The sequence below is a fragment of the Rousettus aegyptiacus genome, unplaced genomic scaffold (assembly GCF_014176215.1).
Source record: "Rousettus aegyptiacus isolate mRouAeg1 unplaced genomic scaffold, mRouAeg1.p scaffold_m13_p_10, whole genome shotgun sequence".
Lineage (NCBI taxonomy): Eukaryota > Metazoa > Chordata > Mammalia > Chiroptera > Pteropodidae > Rousettus > Rousettus aegyptiacus.
The window spans coordinates 76,099,928-76,122,641 of record NW_023416285.1 but is presented as its reverse complement, the minus strand read 5'-3'; the positions used below and the strand labels follow the sequence as shown (position 1 = coordinate 76,122,641).

The window sequence follows — 22,714 nt, the reverse complement described above, 5'->3', positions numbered from 1 at the left end:
GGAAAGCCCTGACCTTTATCTTCTCCCACTGGAAAGACCCTGATGTCTTCCCCTATTGGGAAGAACCTGACCTGTGTCTTCTAACTGAAGACTTTAGGTGAACAAGCTCTCTTCTGTCCAAAGATGGGACCTGACTGGGGTGCTGAGCACCAGGGTCTTACCTTATCCTGTGGCCATTCCTGGTGAGTTAGTCCATCCCTCCTTTGAGCCCAGTTAGGGATTGGCCATGTGGAGAGTCGGAGCGCTGGTCCGAACAAGAACCCGGAATATTGTCAGGTGGTGCGCCTCCTTGTTTGTCTCAGGGCCCCTGCAGCAGCCACCCGTCCGGCAGCTAAAAAGGCTTGTATGGTTGAAATCTCGCTGAGGCCTCCAGAAATGTTGCAAAAAAATCAGACCAGCGAGAACGCAAGCGCAAGTTGGAGAGTTGGAGAACTCAGGTTTATTACACCAGCACTCTCAGAAGAGCTAGCACTCTGAAGATCTGGGCCTGAGCTCAGGGTAACCTTACTTTTATAGGGCTTATCCGCACAGTTACAGTTGTCATGGGCCAATAGGCTAATTCGTCCTCAGGTGGTTACAGACCATGGGAGTTGCTATTGGCTATGGGCAGTTACAGAGCATGAGATTTTCAGACAGGACTGTAGGCAATACATCTGTTATCTAGACAGAACAAGCAGAGGGGAGGATGAGTTTTCAGCTGACTTTGAGGTCACCCTGCCCTTTGGCCTATGTGGTAAGCATATCTACAGAAGCAAAACAAAGAGCTAATTACAAGTTAGCCATTAGAGTGGAAAATTCCTCTTCAAGGGAAGGGAAGATACAGTCTGAGCAGGTTTTTTTTTGTTTGTTTTCTGAGAATCTAGCCATTTTTCTTCTTTTTACTAAAGGTCCAGGTCCTAGATTAATTTGGCTCAGTGTTTTCTGTGTTCTAGGAGGTGATTGAGGAAGTTGTGCAAATGGCAGATTCATATTTCATGGATGTGGGCATAGCTGAAGTAAGACTGTACTTATGCTCTAACTGATTCAATTAAGGTAGCGTATTCTTACTGATTGGTTTTAATAAGTGGACCTTATAAATGATTTAGGTTAATATTATCATTTATATATTTTAAATATTGTGGTTCCATTGAAAATTTTGTTGGAAAAAAAAGCTACTACTAAAAAAATGTGAAGAGCACCCAAGTTCCCTATTTACCTCTTTATAACAACCAAATTCTTAAACACTGGCAATGGAGAAAGATGAAGGAAAAGAATTGCCAAATAATTCCTTCTGCTCAGAAAGCAGGGTTGGTCTTGATTAGACCCAGGTTGATGTTTTCTCAGAAGGCTGGATACTTTGAGGACAGGGCCTTGGGTTGTAGAGCTCACCTCTCCCTCTCCAGCTCCAATCCTGGGCCAGATCCACCTACTGAGGAAGTGTCCCAACATTTAGATTCCCAAGTGATAGAATGTCAGAGATGGTGTGGCTAAATTTCTTTATAGTGCTTCTCCCCAACATTGTTGACTGTCTACTTACTCTGGTCAGAAGGTCTGGGCCTCACAGAAATAGTAAGGCTCCCCTCTCTTTCCTCTTCTTCAAGCCTAGAACTAGTTTTAAGCATTCACTCCCAGCTTTGTTCAACAAGAGAACAGAAAAGAGTAGCAACACTAGAGTTTCCTTTTCATTCAAAACTTTTCTTCTCTCATTATTCCAATCTGTTTTCCTGCTCCTGTCTGTTCACTGACACCTTGAGTTGGGGGAAAGGGGTTGGGCTGGATGCAACTGAGAGGGGACCTCATGGATTCTGTAATCAGAACCATGGTGCAAACCCCCATTTCTCAGTATTCTTACCTTAGGTTTAATTGTCAGAATTAAAGTGTCTTTCTTTGTAAAATGGGGGATAACGGCATAGGCTTAGATGTAAAAAATCCTTAGTACGATGCCTAACTTTTAGCAGGTACTCAGTACATGACACTTTTCATCATCATCTTGGCATCGTCTGGCTTCCCCAACTTCTCCTAAAGTGTTACTGTGTGTCAGGCATCTATGTCAGGAGGAGTGTGAATGTGAAGTGTGTGTGAATATGTGTGTGTGTGGGTGGTAGTAGTGGTAGAAGTGTGTGGTGACTGGTACTCAGGTAAATCACTGACGAGGCTTTAGCATTTCTCTTTCCGCCCCAGGCCTGCTAACCAAAAGTCATACTTCTGAATAAGCACAACAGGTGTATTCCTAAGGAGACTACAGTGGGAACGTTGAAGAGTGGGTAGGGGTAGTGTGGGGGCAGAAAAGTCCCTGCAAACCAGCAGCGAGCAAGAGTCTGTGGCTAGTCTGATTCCCAGTCATGTTTTCCCCTGCTTCCAGATGCTATTCCCAGTCAACACTGCCCAATGACTCTCCAGAACAGGAAGCTTGTTTCCTAGTGATTTTTGTCTCCCGTCTTAAACCCTATCATTAATATAAGTATTACATTTTATGATTAAATAAGTTATTTAATGTGTCTAAGTAAATATGCTATACAGATACGGTTCAGTTAATTGGGTGCTTACGGCACCTAAATTACAGAACGGCGATCAGAACAGACAGTACAGTAACCCCTCTCCCATCTTACTCAGTCACACATTGTAGCCCTGGAAATCTGAATATAAACACTCACTGACTTGCAGTTATGTCCCAGTCAAGCTTTCCTGGGAGACAAGAGGTTCAGAACTGCCTTAAGAGCATTATTTTGTCTTGTTGCTCTCTCCCCTTTTCTTCCTGGCTGCAACTATTCAGAACTTCCCTTTTCCATTTCCTTTCTCATCTAGTCAGCATCAGCACTTTGCTGCCATCCCCCCCACCCCCTCGCCCCAAGGACAATCCACCACTTATCACAACTGGCATTGATATAGCTTGGGTCAAGGATCTTTTAAAAAATATGGCCTAAGACGTAAACATTACTGTGAAACAGAGGGACAGTACAGGTTATATAAAAAAGGCTAGACTTCAAGAACTAAATGAAATAATGTTTATAAAGCCTTTTGTAAGATGTGTACACACACTGCTGATACCAGATAAATATTATTTCCAGTACTTCTTTTCTTCCCTTTTAGTACCTGTTACTAACTAGTACTGAGACCTAAGGCAGGCACTTCATTTTTCTGGGTCTAAGTTTCCTCTTATATTGAAAATTAAGAGGGTTGTATCAAGTTTTTTTCTTGTTCAAAAACTTTTTTTGCCACAATCTCACCTCATAACTCTTTCACTGATTATTTGGAAAAGCGTGGTAAGGTTATTTCTGCTACCTACACAGCTGATATTAAGTTACCTATCTTTACCTCACATTAACCTCGAAGGAACTCAAAACACTGCAGCTAATTCGACATTAAAACAGCCCAGGGCCCCCAAGATTTATTTCAGGGGTTAAAACAAGGTCACCATCAAGCCCTTCGCAAAGCTCAAAATAGAAGAGAGAACTCCCAAATAAAGGTCCAGCTTCCTTTTAAAAGTTTTGTTTTGTTTTGTTTGTTTTGTTTTTTTTTTTTTTAGAAAAGGAATAAAGATAGAAAAAAGGCCTCCTGCTCCCGCCTGCTGGGAGTGGCCAGCGCAGTCTCGGGCACCCCTGGGCTGCGTCCACCCTCCTCCGCCTAGCAGTCCCGGGGACCGGTCCGCTACACAGACCTCTCGTCCCAGCGTCGGGCTCAGGTGGGTGAGGACGGAGACCAGACAGGAAGGGGATCCGGACGCGGGGCGCCCACCACGTCGCAGCTCCCACGCCCGCGTGAGGCGCGCCCGCGGCGCCGACCGCACACGCGCGCAGCGCGGGCCCAGACCGCCCTCCTAGCGGCGATCTGCTTCCAGGGCAGGGGGAAGGGGCGGTGACGGGGCGGGGCGGGCGCCGAGCATCCTCCGGGCCGTACCGCGCCGCTGGGTGTCTGGCCGCGGGCCGCGCCCGCCCACTCCCGCCGCTCCGTCGCCCCGTCGCTCACTCCCGCCGCACGAGCGGACAGTCGTCTCCGCTGCTTGAACCGGAACCTCTTGCCGAGGCCGCCGCCAGGACCCGGGCGCCAACTGGGAAGCGCCGGGAAGCGGCCTGCGCGGCGCCCGCCATGGCCGCGGCGGGGTGAGGTAGGCGCGGCGGCTGCATTCGCACGGACCGTGCGCTCCTCCGCTGTGGACAGGGCCCCCGGGCCAGGGCGGCGTGGAGGCCGAGGGAGCTGCCCGCCGCCCGCTCGTCGCAGCCCCGCCCGCCGCTCATGGCGAGGCCCCGCCGCCGCCGCGGCTGCTGACCGGGCGGGCCACGCTTCTGTCTGTCCCCGGCGGCGGGCGGGCCTCCGCTCCACGCCGCGCCCGGCCCCGGGAGCCAGGCGAGCGCCGCGGTAGTCGGGCCGCCGAAGATGGGGAACACTACCTCGTGCTGCGTGTCGTCCAGCCCTAAGCTCCGGAGGAATGCTCATTCCCGGCTGGAGTCCTATCGTCCCGACACGGACCTGAGCCGCGAGGACACCGGCTGCAACCTGCAGCACATCAGCGACCGGGAGAACATCGATGGTGAGCACGGTGGGCCCGGGGCGGGGACCCGCACTCCACACGCGGCTCCAGTCAGCGGGGCCGGGACTGCGCACTGGCGTCTGTCGCCGGGCTGCTTGGCTCTCTCATCCCTGCTCTGGAACCTGGGCGCTCGAGGCCCCCTGGGCTGTCCCGCGAGGGAGCGGCGGGGACTCTCGCGGTCGGGGTTAGGGTACAGCGGGCACAGGGGTGCAGGTGGCCAGGTGACAGGAGCTGGCCCTTGTCACCAGATGGGAAGGGGCAGCGCTGGGCATGGGCGGCCTAGAGCCCGGTGTTCCAGGCACGGTCTGGTTGTAGTCACAACCAAGTTATGCATAACAAGACTGAGCTCACTCGTCCTTTAAGATACGAAGAGAATGGACGGTCTTTGGCATAACTGAGGAGTGAATTCTCATTTTGGAATCACAGAGTTGGCCTGTGTCATCTCCCTGGAAACTTACATACTGACCTTGACCCCACTTTGCTGTCTCCCACCAACATTGCCTTTATAAACTAAAACCAAAACCAAAACCAAAACAAAGGATGGGGAGGGGGTTGGTGTTTGAGGGATTGGAGTCAAATAGCTTCACCTAAATGCTTAAAAATGTTAGAGTATCATTAGAATGGTTTGGAAACAGCTTTGGGTTTTGTTTGGGTCTGAATTACACTTCTATGAATTTCTGATTGATTTGAGTGACTTTTGGTTTGGACTAATGTTTGTAAAGGAAGTTAAAAGACTGATCATTACATCTAGTAATGGGTATTATGTTGGTGTCTTTATTAATATCTTTATTAGTACTATTTTGTCAATGTACTGACTGCGTGGCTTCGTATCTACAGATGGGTAGTTTATGCATCCTGCTTGAAATACAGTTTATAAATTTTCAACTTTAAGAAATTTGAAATATATTTTTAAGACAACTTGATTTTTCTTTTTCTTTTTTTTTACAACTAAGGAATCTCACAGTTGATGTGGTTGAACTAATCTGAAAAAATTTCTTGTATGAATAAATTGACATAACTCTGTCATAATTCATTCTTGTTAACTTTAGAACGGAGCATTCCCTCTAGTGTAGAAAGCCAAATTTAAACTCTATTAAAGGAAAGAATTTTCTCATTGTTTGACTTTCTTTAATTTCTTTCAAGTAGTAATTTCATTTCTTTAGAACAACTTTATTAAATGAGTACCACACAAAAAGAGACTAATAATACAACATTTGGTTTATAAGTAGGTGCTTAGTAAATTAGGGTTCCTTGTGACATTTCTAAGTGTTGTTATTTTAACTTCCATGATCTTAAAACCTACTCTTTGGATATCTTTAAACTACAGCCATACTTTATTATTAAATTTATGCATAAAGGCATCTGAAAGGATATTAAGGCCAAGTATGTCTTGATCACTGCTGTGGTCCCAGGCACCTGAAAGAAGTATCTCTAGCATGTATAAAAACTTAATAAGTATTGTATTTTAAAGGAACAAACGAGTGAGTGAGTTTATTATAGAAAGCCATTACCCAGCCCTACACAATGTTGACAGGCAAAAACATTTGACAATTATTTTTCCTTTAGGTTGTGTATGAATACCGGGTAGAAGCTTTATGTGTCAATAGTGGATTAAAAAAATAAACAGAAGAGTCATTTCATAGAGCTAGGCTGCATACCGTTATTGATTATAGTAGGGAAAAAGGGGGAAAAAAGGCAATTGTAACCAGCTATTTTGCAATAAGGTTTAGGAGGATTTTTGCTAGAGAAAAATAGAATAGTATTGTGTGTTCTTTCATTTGAAAGAAATCTAAATTTGGTCATCATTCACTGTTTAGAAAATATTTGGAATACCAACTCTTGTTTAAATTTCAAGATAGTATAAGAAACTAGGTCAGGTTAAGAGGATTTCTAATCCAGGCTGTATTGTCATCTCACACCAGAACCCAGTTCATATGATGATGCTAGCTAGTTTAAACCCAGAAATATTTAAACAATGTTCTCTCTGTTTCCTAAATTCAATAAATAATACTTCTAGGGTATACCAATCCAGCAGTTCCCAATGTTGGTTTCAGTTAGCCCAGAAATCTAGGACTGGGCCTTAGCATTGGTTGTGTTTAAAGCTCTTCAGGTAATTTTAAGATGCAATCAGGGTTAAGAATTCCTGCTGTTCAGGAGCATTTTCTGTTGAAATTCAGAAGACAACAGTGAGTTGTGTTGTTGTTAGATGATTAGTAAACATTTTAAAAGCACATCTCAATTCTTAATTCTAGAAACAGTATATAAGAAAAATTGAAGTGCTCAAGTGCCATCTTTCTTATATCCTGAAAGACATTCCAGACAGCTAGAACGGAAAGGTTCAGAGCAGTTTGTGGGGCTTCTGTGGAAGGTTAGTTTCTTTAAACCACAGAGAAATGAGGTATGTACCTGCTTTCCCTGCCCAAACACACAATGGGTAATGTTTGTTCTGTTTAGTGACTGAGGTAGGGCAGTTAGGCTTCTATGAGACCTACTTGCAACTTGCCCTATCTTCGTATTCAGTACTTATAACTACTTATAACGTCTTTACCTTTATGTTAGGTTATTCGTGTTTTTGGAATTTATATTAGATTCATCATTCCCCAGGTATTATTTCTCATAAAATTATCCTGAGATAGAGAGATAACAAAAACACTTAACAATGATACTAATAATTGCAGCCCTTATATATTGTTTACTCTGTGCCAGGTCCTGCTGTAAGTGCTTGACATCTGTTCATTGTTTAGTACTAACAATAACCCTATGGGTAATGTTATCCTTACTTTAAGATAAAGAAATGAGGCAGAGTGAGGAGAAATGATGTGTCCAAAGTCATACAGCCAACAAATGACCAATAGAAACCTTCCAGTACAGCTAGGCTAGCCGTCAAACATTAACTAGTCTAGGGTTGCCTTCTGGGGTAGGCTGTCTGTCATTGTAGTCCTATTCATAGTTTCTCTGTGAAGGAACTCAATCTTTGCAACAGATTGGACTCCCTGGGTAGATTATTTCTGTGGGATGAGGAAAAGGGGTAAAGAGAATTTAAAATTCAGACCAAGTAAATCAGGATACCTGTAACATCTGTACCCTAGTGTCAGTTGGGGAGTTAGGCCTCAGAATGATGGATAGCAACTTCATCCTTTGTAGGTCAGCTGTTCTCCTTGATAGTCCACTGTCTCTTCTCATCCCATATCCAATCTGCTAGGAAAGCATGACTCTACCTTTAAAAGATGTCTAGAATCTGACCATGTCTTAAAACCTTTCCTGCTGCTCTTCTGGTCTAAGCAGCCATCATCTTGGTCAGCTTAACTGGTCTCCTTGCTTTTCTACCCTTGCCCACTACAATTTGTTGTCAACACAGCAGCTGTAGTGAGATCTTTTTTTTTTTTTTTTTTTGCTCCATGTTGTTAACTTTTTTAAAGTTTTTTTTTTGGTATTTATTGAAAAATAACAGGCAATTAATTACTTATATTTACATTGTACAATTCAATGAGGTTTTTTCCAATTATAGTTGATATACAATAATATACCACTTTCATAGTGATCGGAGATACACATAACTCACGAAGTGATCACCCCACTAAATCTAGTACCCCTCTGTTCCCTTACATATTTATTACAACATTGTTAACCATATTCCCCATGCTATACTCTACAGTGAGATCCTTTTTAAAATTTAACACATCACTTCTCAGTTCAAAAACTACCATAATTCCTTATTTCACATGGAGTTAAAGCCTTACAATGGACCTTTACAGTGGATTACAAGGCCCTTTGTGATCTGCCTACCCTCCTCATTCTCTTAGTCTACCAACACTGGCTTCCTTTCGGTGTGGTTCCTTGAACATACCAGACAGGACTTTTGCGCTGTCCCTCTGCTTGGAACGCTCTTTGTGTATTCTCTTGGCTAATTCCTTATGGTCTTCAGTCTTGGTTCAATTCTCACCTTTTCAGTAAGGCGTTCCTGATCACCCCATTTAACATCCCTCCTGCTACCTCATAGCATTCCTAGTATACATTCTCTACACTACTGTTTCTTTATTCCTCATCACCTATAACAACACACTGTATATATATTTAATAATAACTTTCTACTTACTAGCATGGAATGTCCAATAGGACATTTTTTTGTGTTCATTGATATAACCCATATGCCTAGAATTATGCCTGATGTTTTGAAGACACTCTTCAAAATATTTGTTGAATGAATGAGTGAAGCCAGCTACTTAAGAACATCAGAGAGCATCATTTGTATTTATCGAGTGAGAGGAAGCTGGTAGAAGTAGAGCATGAACAAGACTTGCAATATTGAAAGTAGAGTGGATGTGAAACTTTTTGGTTTTGTTTGCATTTTATCCTGAGAGGTAGCAGATAAAATGAAGTCGTAAAGATGAAACTGGAGAAAGATTTTAAAGTATAATAAATGGGGGGGAAAAAGCCCACCCAAACAGAAAGGAAACTGAGGCTAATGGAAATCTGTTTTAACGGTGTTCTGTGTTGAAACATTTTCCCTTGTCTCTTCAGATGAATGGCTTTAGCTGTGACCTTATATCCTTAAGGATCAGAGGCTAAAATACTTAATAAGTCAAAAAGTCTTAGATGAACATATGAATATGAACATACTAACTCATGTTGCTTTTCTTGTATTAAGCATGAAATGTGTTTATTCAGCAAATGGTGTTTTGAACTTCTCATATCCAGAGAAGCTAGAAGCTTGTGGGGCTTATCCGGGGTCTGTGAAGCACAACCAGAAAAAGTGCAGTTATAAGAATGGAGAGACAAAGGAGCAATTTAAGATTGAAGTGCCTTTTGTAGTATTTACTTTAATTACTGCTCTTGGTTTCTTTGGTATCATCAACTGATTTAACCTCATCTCTTTAGCGTTCTTTTTCTTGAGTATCAGTCCCTCTTTAATGTTTTTTGGTCTCATAGGAAAAACCATACCTGTGGATTTTCATTACAGACTAAGATTTATTAGCCATGCCGCCTGCAAGATTTTGTGAAGACACTGATCAAGCATGGACTGATTCCATGTTAGCAGTGTAGAGAGGGTTTGCTTAGAGAGCTGTTTTTCAAAGCATGATGATGACTTCATGACCCTCCACCCCACTTACTTGTCATCTTCTTAAATTTAGAATCAGGGAGTCATTTGCTTCATACTCTCATTTTACAGATAAGGTTAAATAATTTTGTGGCATGGTAGATTTTTTTTACCCTTTTCTACAAAGCTTTTTGTCTCTTATCATCTTAAGGAGATGAATTGCTTTCACATTTCTGGCTAGATGAAACTAACACAAAGATCAAATCCACCCCTATTCAGGAAAGGGTGACAACAAAAAGAAAAAAATAACAAGAGGCAAGACGTATGAGTAGCTTTAAAATTCTGTTTTAATCATACACAGTCAGAGATTTAGCTCCATGGGTGCCATGCTGAACTTACTTTATGGAAGCAGGGTTTGGCATTTTTCACAAGAAAGCTATTGACAATATCACACTTGAGATATTTCAGAGTTCAAATCCTTTTGTTATTAAACATTTAGGCAGCTAGGGTAAGTCCACGACACTAACCGTTGGTGTCAGCCCTTTTTACATTTTCAGTGTCCCTTCAGTTTGTAGCTGGAAGGAGGAGAAAGTTCACTTTCCCTGCAGCATTTTGTGTCATCTTGAAATGTTAAGTAGTTTGTTGCTGGGAGTCTTGGTCAAGAGACCATTTCCTCTCTGTGCTCTGAAGAATGAGGAAGGAGCTCATCCTAGAGGATTTACAAAATGTGCTTCTAGCGCTGTGAGGTTGGGAGGGCAAAGAGCTGGAGTCCTGTAATCAGGATATCTGTATTCCAGGTGTGTCTCCACCTTTTACGACTGTGGGACCTTTGTCTCTCTGCGCCTCACTTTCCCCTTTGCTTAAAAAAAATGTGCTTAAAAATAGTGCCTTGTCTTATGCCCCGAGGTACCTAAAATGAGGATCAAAATGAAGACTAAAATACTTAATAAACCAGAAAGTACTAGGTGAACATATGTCAATATGAACATAGCACTTGTGTTGATTTTCTTGTATTAAAAATGAAATATGTTGTCTATAGTAGCCAGCAACCTGAAGGGTTCATCCTAGCAAAGACATCAAGTATTCAAGATAGTACTAGAGGATAACTGGAATTCTGAAGATGGGTTGTATGAGGTTCTACAGAGCTGTCTGGCCTTCGAATAGGAAGCTTGCTGGCAGCAGAATTCAGAATAGAAATACTGTTCCTCTTTTTAGCATTTATTGCTCTTCTGGGTTGCGTCTTTCCAAAGTCACACTGTGATGTTGCATAGTGAGTAGTGGGATGAGTATTTGAAAAAGATGGTCCTGGCTCCTGGAAATAACAGATTCTTCCAGGTAGTCTACTGAGTGTGTTACGGGAGCCGCATTCCTCAAGATGTTACACGTACCCTTCCGTGGAGACTGAAGCCAGGGCTTAAAAAGAAATTCTTCAAAGTATAAGTTTTTGAGGCATGAATAAATGTGCTTTATTATATTAAAATACTACTTTAAATAAAGGGGAATCAATGGATTGAAAAATGAACTCAAGCAACCTTAAACAAGTTATTGGGGCCTGTTTGAGCCTTTGAGCCCATTTGTTTCAAGGAGTCTTAACTGACTAGATCCACAGTTGCAGAGAGCTGGTAGGTGTCTATTGAAAAGCAATGTCAACAAGGTGTTTTGTTACCAAAAAGGATGGAGAACTCCTCCTATAAGCCCTAGCTCCTTCCAGACCCTTCTGATTGATCGTTTAAGTCCCAGTCAATCTTTGTCAGAAAATACTAACCTCCTTCTTTCTCTTTCTCAGCTGCTGTGCTACTTTTAGCTATTTCCTGTGGCTCTCCTCCCTTACTGCTTCTTGGGGCTTCTTTTGCTCTTGCTTGTTTGGAGAAAAGGGGTGTGCTAAAGCTGAAATTGAGTTATCAACCTGACAACACACAAGTTGGCAGATTCCTCAGATAAGCAAGATTTTGCCCAGAAAGACTGTTGGGGATGCTGAGATCAGAGATCATCTCTGGTTGGTCAGCCCCCAGCTACTTTACTCTGGGATCTCTTGAAGATTGCTTTTAAATAGTGGAGTGGAAAATCTTAAAATCTTTTTTTCTTCACCTTTGTTATTCTATACATTAGTTTTGATTTTGTAAAGACACTTTCATTTTGTTTTTGATTTTTTTTTTTTTTTAGTATGGCTCAAAAATTGAACTTGAAAGGCTATACTAACAAGGGAGTTCTAAAGGGTTTAATAATGTCGGGAAGGAAGGACAAAAGATGATGTTGGGGGTAGAGAGTCAGTTATGGGAGGTTACCAGGAAAAGCACAGAAAACAAGGATAAGTGTTATGCAGATTTAAGCCCACAGTCCTCTATTGATAGTGAAGGTTGGCCTGGTACTGTAAGGGAAAACTCTTACAGATGGAAATTTGCCTTACAAATGTAAATGTCTTTTTACAAAGGCTAAGCTCTGCTGGGTTTTTGGAGCTTCTGTTTGGTTTGATAGTTCTTGAAAGTTACCAGCCTGAAATAATATCCCAGAGGTGTATTTTGGGGTGACAGACTTTGGTGCCCTTTAGTAACATCTCTGGGCCAAGTGTTTAATTTCTCCTGGTTATACTACTATGCTAAAAAATTATTTTAACCTGATTTCATTACTCTGTTGACTCATTACTTAGGATATAAACTTTTAACTCCTGGGTCGTTGTTTTGTGATCTTTATCTTCTATTTGGTATATATAGTGAGGCTTCATTGGTACAATAGATGTGAGTGCTGTGCTTGGTGAAAATGTATCAGCATCTGTAGACCCGTTAGCTGGCTCCTGGTACAGAGAGAAATACAGCTGGAGTACATTAAAGATAATTGTTAGCAACTACAATTATATCTTTGCCAGTTTGCTTTGTGAGCCTTGCAGAAATCTTAGTTGGATGGTTAAATGCAAGTCACTTCTATTTTAGACACCTCTGATTATAGACCTTCTGACTGAGGAAGAATAGGAAATACTCTGCATTGGGAGTTTATATGTGTAAACCGAAATTAATTTTAGACTGTGATAAAGAATAATAAGCATTTATTTCAACAGAAGGAGCTGCAGCCTGGGAGACACTTTAGATAGTGGCTTAAACTGTGTTACACTGAGGTAAACGGGAGGCTGCTTTTTGTAGAGAAAGTTCCAGGTTTTTAATTAGGTCCATTTTATATAAATGAGGTAATCAAATTGCGCAGTTCTGATTGAACAGAACAGGTCTCAGTCTATTGGTGGAAAGAGGAAACTAGGGTTTCCCTTCAGTGATTGGCTCAGATGATATTAACAAGTGGGCAAGGTGTGGGAAGCCCAGAGTTCAGTCTGAGGTTCTTCACCATACACAGAGCATGTGAGGATCTCTTGTCGGCAAATGGCTGCTAAGTTTTATTATTTATAAAATTTGGGCCCTTGGTTGACCATGGGGATTCCTTCTCAGCAGATAAATTTTTTTCTCAGGGTTCACATCAAATCAATCATTTTTTCTTGGGATCTAGATATGTAATATAGCAATATTTTGCAAAACTGTGAATGTTGGGTTAAAAACATTTTACAAGTAAGTTCTTTCCTGTGTTTGGATGCTTCTATTCTTAGTGAGCAAAAAGGGGAAAAGATGTTATTAAATATATTTTGATTATCTTTGGTAAGCTTCTTGTCTTACTCTACAAATTGCGCATTAAGAGGTCTGTCCTTTGCGTCTCAAGAAGAGATTTCACTCCAGACTTAGAATTCTGTCCATTAATGAACCTATGTCTCTTTCAGGGTACATAGTTGATTACAGTTATTTCATTAAGTGTAATAATAATTCATCCTTTAAACTATGTCTGGTTTTTCCATGTGGATCTAGACTTTGGTCACTTACAAGTCCAGATTTTAAGGCTTTCTGTGTACCCTGCCAACATATAGGATGAGAAATGAAGCCATGATGTTGTGTGTAGTCAAGTTTCAAAAATTTCAAACTCAAATTCATCAAGGATTTTCTGTTCATATACAGCGAGTATTACTTTTGTCAGTTTATAGGGATAATGTTATTTTTCCACAGCCTTTTTTCCCTCAAGCTGTGTATAAGTGATGGGCCATTACTTTAATGTCTAGTTCTTGTTATCCCTTTGTTTGAAAAGCATTGGTGAATAGAGTTTATAGAGCATTAGAGATTGTCTTCTGTCTTCTGAAAGCTAAAGTCGATGGGTCTGAAGAGATATGTTGTTTATAAATTTTAACATATATTTGACTCTTTTCTGTAAAATAACTCTAATGCCTGATTTTCCATTTCTTATATTTTGTAGGAAGTCTGGAGGAAGCCTAGCAAAGCCGGTTCATACAGGGATAAGTTTAAGGGGTAGGGAACACATTCTTACTATGCAAACCATTTACTTCTGTGGAAGGTCGTCATTTTTGATGAGCCACATATCGTAAGCACTGTGCATGCTCTGTGAGCACCTTTGGCTGTTTGTAGTGTTCTCTTCTGCAGCAGAAGGAATGCTGAATGGTAGTTCATGTTATGGAACAATATATTGGCAGCCTCTGGGTGTTGAAAGGGGAGGATGTGAATATTGTGGGTGAGGAGGAGCTGTGGCAGCACTAGTAGGGTGGGATGAATCAGGGAGGCCTCAAATGCAGGATGGCACACATTATGAAAGCCAGGCAAGGCCTCAAGAGGTAAAAAAAAATGTTGAGAAGTGGATTGGCTACTATTATCTTTGGTGATGTTTGGGCACCTCTGCATTCTTGACAATGATTTGGACTGGACAGTAAGTATGGCAGTGATTTTCAGAGTTGATGGGGATGGTCTGAGAGAGGCTCTGTGGATTTCTCATCTGAAACCAGGGAACTGGATAGCTGGACAGAATTTTCTCATTTAACTAATATTTGGAGAGGAACAGTTATTGAAGCCGAATTTGGGTTTTTTTAAAATGAAATTTATTCTAGTGTCTGAGTATTTATAAGATGGCATTGTGACAGGAATAGTAGGAAAGAACAAAGGAGATCGTGGAAAGGAGTGTTTGGCTGAAGTAAAAGTCAGAGGGAAGAGATCGTGTAGATGGGTGAGCTTGGATGGCAGCCTGCTAGATGACAGCCAGCTCTCTCTACTTGGGCATGGCTCAGTGCAGCCTTATTCTTGACACCCAGTCTCCTGTGACCATAGGCTAGATTTGTGTGTTCTCTTTGGACGTGGAAGATTGACAGGGCATCAAATGAGTACTTTCTCCCTTGCCATCCGTGTCTGACTTTAATTTATATGGTTTGAAACATGGTGTTAAACTACAATATTGACATCTAGTAGAGAAGGAAAGTCTGTATGTAAGTTGACTATACGTTTTATTTTCTGTTCCCTGAACTACTTTTAGTAAATGGGTTTTTGTCCTCATCAGCCAGAGTCACATGTGAAAGTATATGTCTATGGAGCCTAGCTTCTTGATATGAAATTTAGGGACACTTTGAATAAAACAGGTGTCTTTAATGAAGCTATAACAGGATTTCTCAACCTCAGCATTATTGACATTTTGGGCAGGATAATTCTTTGTCGGTGGTGGTGGAGGCTGCCCTGTCTATTGTAGGATGTTTAGATGTCAGTAGCATGTCCCCATCACAGTCATGACAGTCAAAAATGTCTCTAGACATTGCCAAATATAATTTCCTCAGGGAGGCAACTCTTTATTCCTCTTGTGAACCATTGAGCTACTTATTTACTGGCTCTAGGATTCAAGGTGAAAGAAAACCTTAGGAGTAACTTCTCAATGGTTCTGCTCAATGGTTCTGGTACCTTTGTCACTTTCACACACTCAAGGCCTCAGGGTAGGACATCACAGACTCTAAGCTGCACAGCTTCAGAGGGTGCCTTTAGCTTCAGACTTAATGTGAGTGATGCTCAGTCCCCATCCACGACCTGTGCATAGGGTTGTTGTGTTCATTTGAACTCACTAGAATTAGTATCACGTTCTAAGATGGTGCTCCTAATGGCGTTATTGACAAACATTGCCCACAATTCTGACAATGGATTGTAATTTTCTATTTGCACCAGGAAGTTGTGTAATTTCTTTACTCATATTCAAAAACCAATTAATTTTCTTACCTCGCATCTTTTCCTTTTTCATTTTTTGTATAATATACTGACCGGCATGGTAAAATTTTTTTCTTTTAACCACCAGTTTTATTTTTCATTTTTTACTTCAATTTTCAAATCAGCTAGTTTGTTCGTGGGTGTTTCACATTTTATTAGTGCTCACAGTGGACTTTCCTTTTCAGAGTCTTTCCTGATGAGGAATATAAAAATGGAATGCCTGCTAGAGTCTGATCTGACTGTGTTTTCTGAATATAGCTTTGACTTGCTTTGTGTGCTTAATGAAATTTTATATTTTTGTGAACTTTTTAAAATATCAACCTCATTTAGAGGACCCAGCCTCCTAAGGCAGGCAGTGAATGAACCAAATGGATGTTTGATTCAAGAGTCTGGTATTCTTGGACATCTTCATTAGACACCTTTGGGGTAGAAAAAACTGTGTTGCATTGTTATAGTCTTAAGAAAAAAAATATTTAAGGGTGAACCCATTTAAATTATTTGATTTTGAGAGTCATTTTCTTTACTTGAGCACACTGCTCCTGGGATAAGGATTTGACAATGTGGGTTTCTGGAAATAGGTTTAGAAATTCATGTCTTGATTTGTAGCTTGCTTAGGTGAAGAAAGCTCCAAAAAAATGTGTTGTTTTCCTGACAGTTAAACATTGCCTCTAAGTATATTTGAACCAAAGATGTCAGTTCCTTAGATATAAAAGTATTTATGAAGATACAAATGGAAGTAATACTTGAAGTTGAAGATGTTTTCCAAAAGCCCGAGGTTTAAAAGTGTGTTATGGACTCTTTATGCCCATGTAGAACATACTTGTTAGGAAATGTTATCATCATAAAAGTTACCCATTCATTAGAGAGGTGGTTTTCAACACCCAAGTTAAAGAACATAGAGGGAAACTGGGCTGCCTGGGCCATTACAGGATTAAAAAGGCCCGCAGTAGAAATATGGGAAGACCAAGTAATAGGGGCTGTGACTATTGCTGGGGCTATCAATCTGCGTATACAGAACCATTTAGTAGCCATTATTTGGAGATAGGAGAATGAGCTGCTCTTTATTCATATGGCACATCTGAAAGTGACATGGAAGATGAACTCTTCAGATCAAGGCAGACCAGGCAGAAGCAGCCAGACTTTGGTTATTGTCTGTCTATTCTTGTACTCTGAGGTCCTCCAAAGTGACCTTAAGTATTATTTTTAGAGTGAATCTAAAATTTAACCAACCCTAGTGTATGGTTGTTTCCATGAAATAAGCGGTCTCTCAGAGAAGGTCTAGCCTTACCCAAGTCAAATGTATTCTTGGGCTTTCAGATGCTTTTGAAATGAAAACAATATCAAAAGTCTGTTTGCACAGAATGAAAATATGGCAATGTATAGTTTTTACTACTTATATAGGAGGTGCTTAGCAGATTGTAGGGACCAAGAATGTAATTTTTGACAGAAAATGATTATAGAATATTTTAAGTATTTTCATTTTAAGCATATAGAACCATTAGAACAAAAAGAGCAAAAGCGCTTTTTACTAGGTGCTCTTATAGAATCTCCTTTAGGGGAGAGGTAACTAGCTAATTATTAGGGTATTATTTACAGATTATTTGGAGATTTTTAATGAACCTGAAATTACATTGTCTTAATAAAGAGCAGTGCTTGTTTTGAATGTTTCTGCCTAACAAATGAGCCATTTCTCATTATACAGTTTGGTGGTTCTGTTTAGCCATTCCGTGGTGGGCGCAATCACCGAGATCTAAGTTAGCCATGTTGTTTCGTTTGCTTCTGAATTTGTAAATATTTTTTAGTATATGTGCTGCCGAAGCAAGCACAGAATGTGTAATTTATCTAATTTTGTGGTATTATTGTAAGATACTTGGTATATGATATTTTGACTTTCATTACACTTGTTTTATTCCATTGAAGTCTATCTAAAATACATATCTCTTGTTACCATTTTTATTTGAAAATGACTTAATGCTGACGGTGGGATCAGTCTGGGGGTGACTATGGTTGCAAAGCTGACCACAAAGCTTATTATTATTTTCAGAATTCAGAAATGGTGACAGTTCTTTAGTTTGGAATTTTCACTATAGTTAAAGAGGCCATATAAGCAGAATGCTAATACCATAAGGGACTAGACAAGCTGAGAAGTTCCTTTCCTTTTAAACTAACATTTCTGTTAAGTGGTAAATTCTCTATATGGAAGTGTTTCTAGAATGTGTTTTCTTCAATCACAGGGAAGAGGTTGGAGAGAAAATGGAATTTAGTAGGCATGTGTTGGCCGAGAGATATCTGTTCTCTATCCATCACTTTAGCAGGGAATTAGTGATGCTTGTGATGACCAGGCTTAGAGCCATGGCTCTGAGGCAGGGGGTATTTTCTACAAGTGTAGGAATTTGATGCCTCTTAGGTGTTTAAGGTTCAGTTCTTCAGTAGGTCAGCAAACATTGGTCAATCCAGGTACTAAGTTCCAGGCTTCCCTCTGGATGCTAGGAATGCAAAGAGCAACATAACTTGGACCTTACCCTAAAGGACCTAATAATTTAGTAAGGGAGACTGATAAGCAAGTAAATGATTATAGTACCACATACCATATACCAAGGTAGAAGGGAGGCTGGAATGATTCCCTCTGCCCTGGGTTGTGAGGGCATGTGGTCAAAGAAGGCTTTGCAAAGACAGTCTGATGGCAAGGGCAAGAGGAGTGGGAGTGGGTATGAGGCTGGAAAGGGTGCCACAGGCAGAGAAATTATGTTTCTTAAAGGTCCTAGGTGGATTGCGATATAGATTTGTTTTGAAATCGGTAGGTAGTGTTGAACTTGTTGGTGGCTTAGTCCCCAAATATCTTATTTTAATGAATTATGCTCATTAGGAGGACATTTGTTCTAAAAATTTTATAGTGGATGGATGAGCATTGGAGAGCAGTTTTTTATATATTTTTGCATGTACTCTGGATTCTGGAAAACGATTATTCAAAATTGTAATGTGGAAGACAGAATAGATTTCTTCAGAATTGTAAGAACAATATGCTCTTTTTGTTGAGCATGAGAAAATAGCCTTTATAGAATCACAGAATATTCTCACTTTACAGATGAACAATGAAGTTTCTACAAGAGGTTGTTCCTTTGCATCACACAGCTCATTTATGGCAGTTCGAAGTCTGAGAGCAAGTCTCCTGCTGTGGGAGTCAGAACGTTTTCACTGCTGCATACCAGTGCTCGTAGCGAGGTTAAATATTCCCAAGAAAAATTAATTTTAACCCATCTTAATGTTATTTTTTTACACGAGGTTAATCTGAGTAAGAATTATGTCTTAGAGAATTGTGTCAGTTATTAAGCTGTATAACAAACTACCCCAACATTTAGTAGCTTAGAACAACAGTATTTATTATTTCTAATTTCCTATGGGTCAGTAGTCCTGACACAACTTAGCTGGGAGCCTCTGGCTTGGAGTCTGTCAGGAGATTGCAGTGCAGCTGTCACCTGGGGCTGTGGGCCTCTCAAGGCTCAACTTGGAAAGAATCTCCTCCAGATGCACTCACATGGCTGTTGTTGGCTGGTTGTTGCTTTTACATAGGGTAGCTCATAACATGGCAGCTCTAAGAGAGAACAAGACCACCATGGTAGCCACAGCCTTTTTGTAACCCAAAGATGGAAATGCTGTTTCATCATTGCTTTTTATTAAATCAAGTCAGTAAAACAACCCACACTGGAGGGGATGGTGTTATACAAGAGTGTGAATACTTGGAGATACTTTGGGGCTATCTTGGAGGCTACCTACCGCAAGCATTAATTAAGATTGTTTTGGTGGTTATATACAGAAGTTCATTAAAACTCTCGAGCAGTTGGGTAGAGAGTGGGGGAAGGAAGAGTTATTTGAAGTACACAATATTCAATGGAAAGCAATGGCGAGTCTCCAGGAATGGGAGTTGAGAGTTAGCCTGTAGGAATGAAACAGCTATCTCCTTCAGTATTTCACTTTTAAATTGTCTTGGTATTATCTTTCTCTGTCACAAGTTAATTTTTTTGTGAGTCTTTATTCTCTTTATAAAATAGCTTGCTCTCCTTTCCTCCCCCTCCCCTCTTTCTTTCATCTGTCTTTCTACATGGTGGCAAATGGCCATCCCAGTGTCCTCAATTCTAGGACCACAGAAGCCTGACTGGAATCTTGGTGTTTTAGTTTCCCAGGAGAAAGGATTGAGTTCACTTACACCAGATTATGGGATGGCTCCCCTGTGGCAGAGTGAAGGTCAAGTTTAGGAGTTTGGACATGACTGTAGAAGACTTAAACACGATTATAGGGATGAATTAAAGAGATGAGATTGGAAGCGTTAGTGAATGGTTAGGGGAAGTAAATTTCAGAGAAGGAAATAATTTGTCATGTATTTTTAAAAGCTATATTTCAGTTTTCCTAAGGAATTCCCAAGAATAGTAGATCTAAAATGAATTAAATTCAGTAAAATTTAAGTTGGGGATAAGTTTGCAAACACTTTTGAAAAGAGGAACCTTAGTGGAAAAACATGGTTATCTATATTAAGAAATTTTTTGAAATGTCTGAGAGTTTTGTTAACTTGAAAGTTGGAAAACTTATTGCTTGTTAAAATTGCTGTTTCTCTTTCTCTCATTTTCTGAACTTGCGCCTTAGAAGTTCCAGGTTTATCCACTTTTAAAAAATGTTCTTATGCTGTGAACATGTCAGCTTTCCAGTCTTAGATTATTTTTTTTAGCAGCCTATGTAATTTGAAGTGAAATTAGAAGTTTTGTTCTGTTCTAAAACTGTCTGTTTGGTGTCTAAATAGATGCTATGCTTTCGGCTTTAATTTCAGTAAATTATAAATATGCAGAAAAGGTCGTGATTAACATTTTTGCATGCTTGTTTACTTCCATAGCATTTTTAAATGATGCACACTTTGAGTTAGCTATAAGAAACTTTGTATTGTAAAGATAGACACTTGAAAGCCTTTCCTAGAGATAGTTTTCTTTTTGCTTTGTAGATGTTAGTTGGTTAGTTTTGAGTTTTTTTTCTTGGAGTTTGAGTTGCGCAGTCCAATAGTAGTAGCAGCAATTAAAGTAGTTTAAAATGTAAAGACAGTTTAAAATGTAAAGATACTGCTTTATTGATTAAAAGTTGATTTCTGGGAATTGCCATGTGGTGGATAGCTCCATTATGGCCCTCCCAGGTCACTGTAGGGGACACTGGTGGTGTGGTACATATGGGTAGGGGAAGCAAGGCATGTGGGTTGGGGCGGAACAGATGTGAAGACCAGAAGAATACTTTTGACTGTGGCAGGCCCACTGATGTCAGCAAGATTTGCTGGATGGTATTCCTTTGGAAAAATCGACTCCCTTTTTTTTACCCTAATGTATTACTCACAGTGCTTCATTATTGTAGATTCAGATTTGATAATAATGCTGCTGTTTCCTGTTAGAATCTGGTAAGGGAAGAAGACTACTGCAGTTGCAGAGATCTCTGGGAAGATGCATCAGGTTTTTCTAGCTTATTATTAGTTGTTTCTTATGGTCCATCCTTTTACATTCTGTTCTTTCTTATAATCCTGTCTCTCTCCCCTTAACAAATGTAGAGTTGATCATGTCACCCATGCTTGGCTCTTGCTGTGCTTAGGGCAAAACATAGACTCCTTCCCACACTCCCAGTCAGTGCTTGTCCCCTGCCTGCCACATTAGTCTCTTTTCTTATCTAGTGACTCCAGACACCCAGGCCTCAAACTACCAAGCTTATCCTTGTCTCAGAGTCTTGATATTCCTTCCTCCTTGCACTCTTCCCAAAGATGATTATCTGCTGGCTCCTGGGCATCCTGTGTCACCTCCTCATGGGGTCTTTTCCTAGGAATACAATCCAGAGAGAGGAACCCTTCCGACATGACTTTGCCTTTTTTGCATTTTTGTTGTATGTCATCCCCACAACCCCCCACCAGAATATCAACTCTGTGAGGATAAGATCTGTGCTGTCCTGCCTACCATGATCTCCCCATTACCTAGAACAGTGCTTGGCCCTAGTCGGTGCTCAGTACATATTTGAACAAATAGAGATACTGCATTCATTTAACATCTAATAACCAGTTCTTTGTGTTTCTTGACCTTGACATTTTTAAAGAGCACAGGCCAGTTATTTTGTAAAACACTTCTCAGTTTGGGTTTGGCTGATATTTTCTCTTGATTACATTCAGGCTATACATTTTTGCAGGGATACTGCAGAAATAATTTATGGGGAGGTTGAGAGACTATGTAAATATCTCAATTGTCAATTTTTCACTTACTGATTATAGTATAGTATCTATTCATGACTTTTTAGCTATTTCTATATATTTTGGTAGGCATTTCATTGAAAGAAGAGCTCTTCTTTCTCCCTATTTACATATTTCTTGTATGGAGTCATGGATTCTTATTTTATTCACTGAGTTGAAGTATGTTCTTTTTTGTTTTTGTTGCTCAAATTGTCTCAGATTTGGTTGGAGGGAGCCTTTTCAAATTGCAAATTGGTTCATTTTCAAGCTGTATTCTTTTGATATGTCCTCATCATTCTTAATTTCTAGCAAGACTACCAAGCTTATCCTTGTCTCAGAGCCTTGATATTCCTTTTAGAAATAATTTTGCTTTATAGAAATAATTTTTCTCATGGTTTGGAAAAAGTGCTTTCTTCTTCCCCCTTAAGAAATATTGTTTTAATATTTTCCATTACAGAACATCACAGTAGCCTATCTTTATGACTGAAAATGTGACCTTTAGCAAGTCTCTCTCTTTTTTTTAAACTCATGTGATTTTGCTTACTGTTTCTGGAAATCAAAGAGCAGCAGCTTATCTGCTTGTAGCTCAGGGACAAAATAACATTGTGTGAAATGGTTGACAGAATATTAAGTACTGCCAGTGCATGAAGAATTCTACCTGGAGCTGGAAAAATTATACAGGAAAGTAGAAGAGAGCACATCTCATCTCTGCTCTCCAGGATGGTGGGTTTAGTAAAGGAAGACAAGATTGTATTGCATGTAAGAACATGTGAAGTCGAAAAGGTGAATTTTTGGTAATGAACAGTCTTCTTTATCCTGCTCACATCTAAAGGTTACCATTTGGTTTGTAGCAGTTGGCAGTCTCTTGGTATCATTTA

General features: G+C 40.3%; 1 protein-coding gene across 4 annotated transcripts in view; it reads left to right on the top strand.

Annotated features, from left to right (window-relative positions):
• Nucleotides 1-3,938: 3,938 nt before the first annotated feature.
• The window catches only part of CCNY (cyclin Y), a 195,861-nt gene continuing 177,085 nt past the window's right edge, over nucleotides 3,939-22,714 (top strand). For 3 of the 4 annotated variants that reach the window (XM_036228040.1, XM_036228042.1, XM_016159626.2), the window contains exon 1: nucleotides 3,939-4,507. In XM_036228040.1, coding sequence (XP_036083933.1) covers nucleotides 4,354-4,507 — 154 coding nt within the window. In that variant the 5' untranslated portion in view covers nucleotides 3,939-4,353. Of the gene's footprint in view, nucleotides 4,508-13,823; nucleotides 13,877-22,714 lie in introns of all 4 variants that reach the window. The other variant, XM_036228041.1, reaches the window with a different exon arrangement.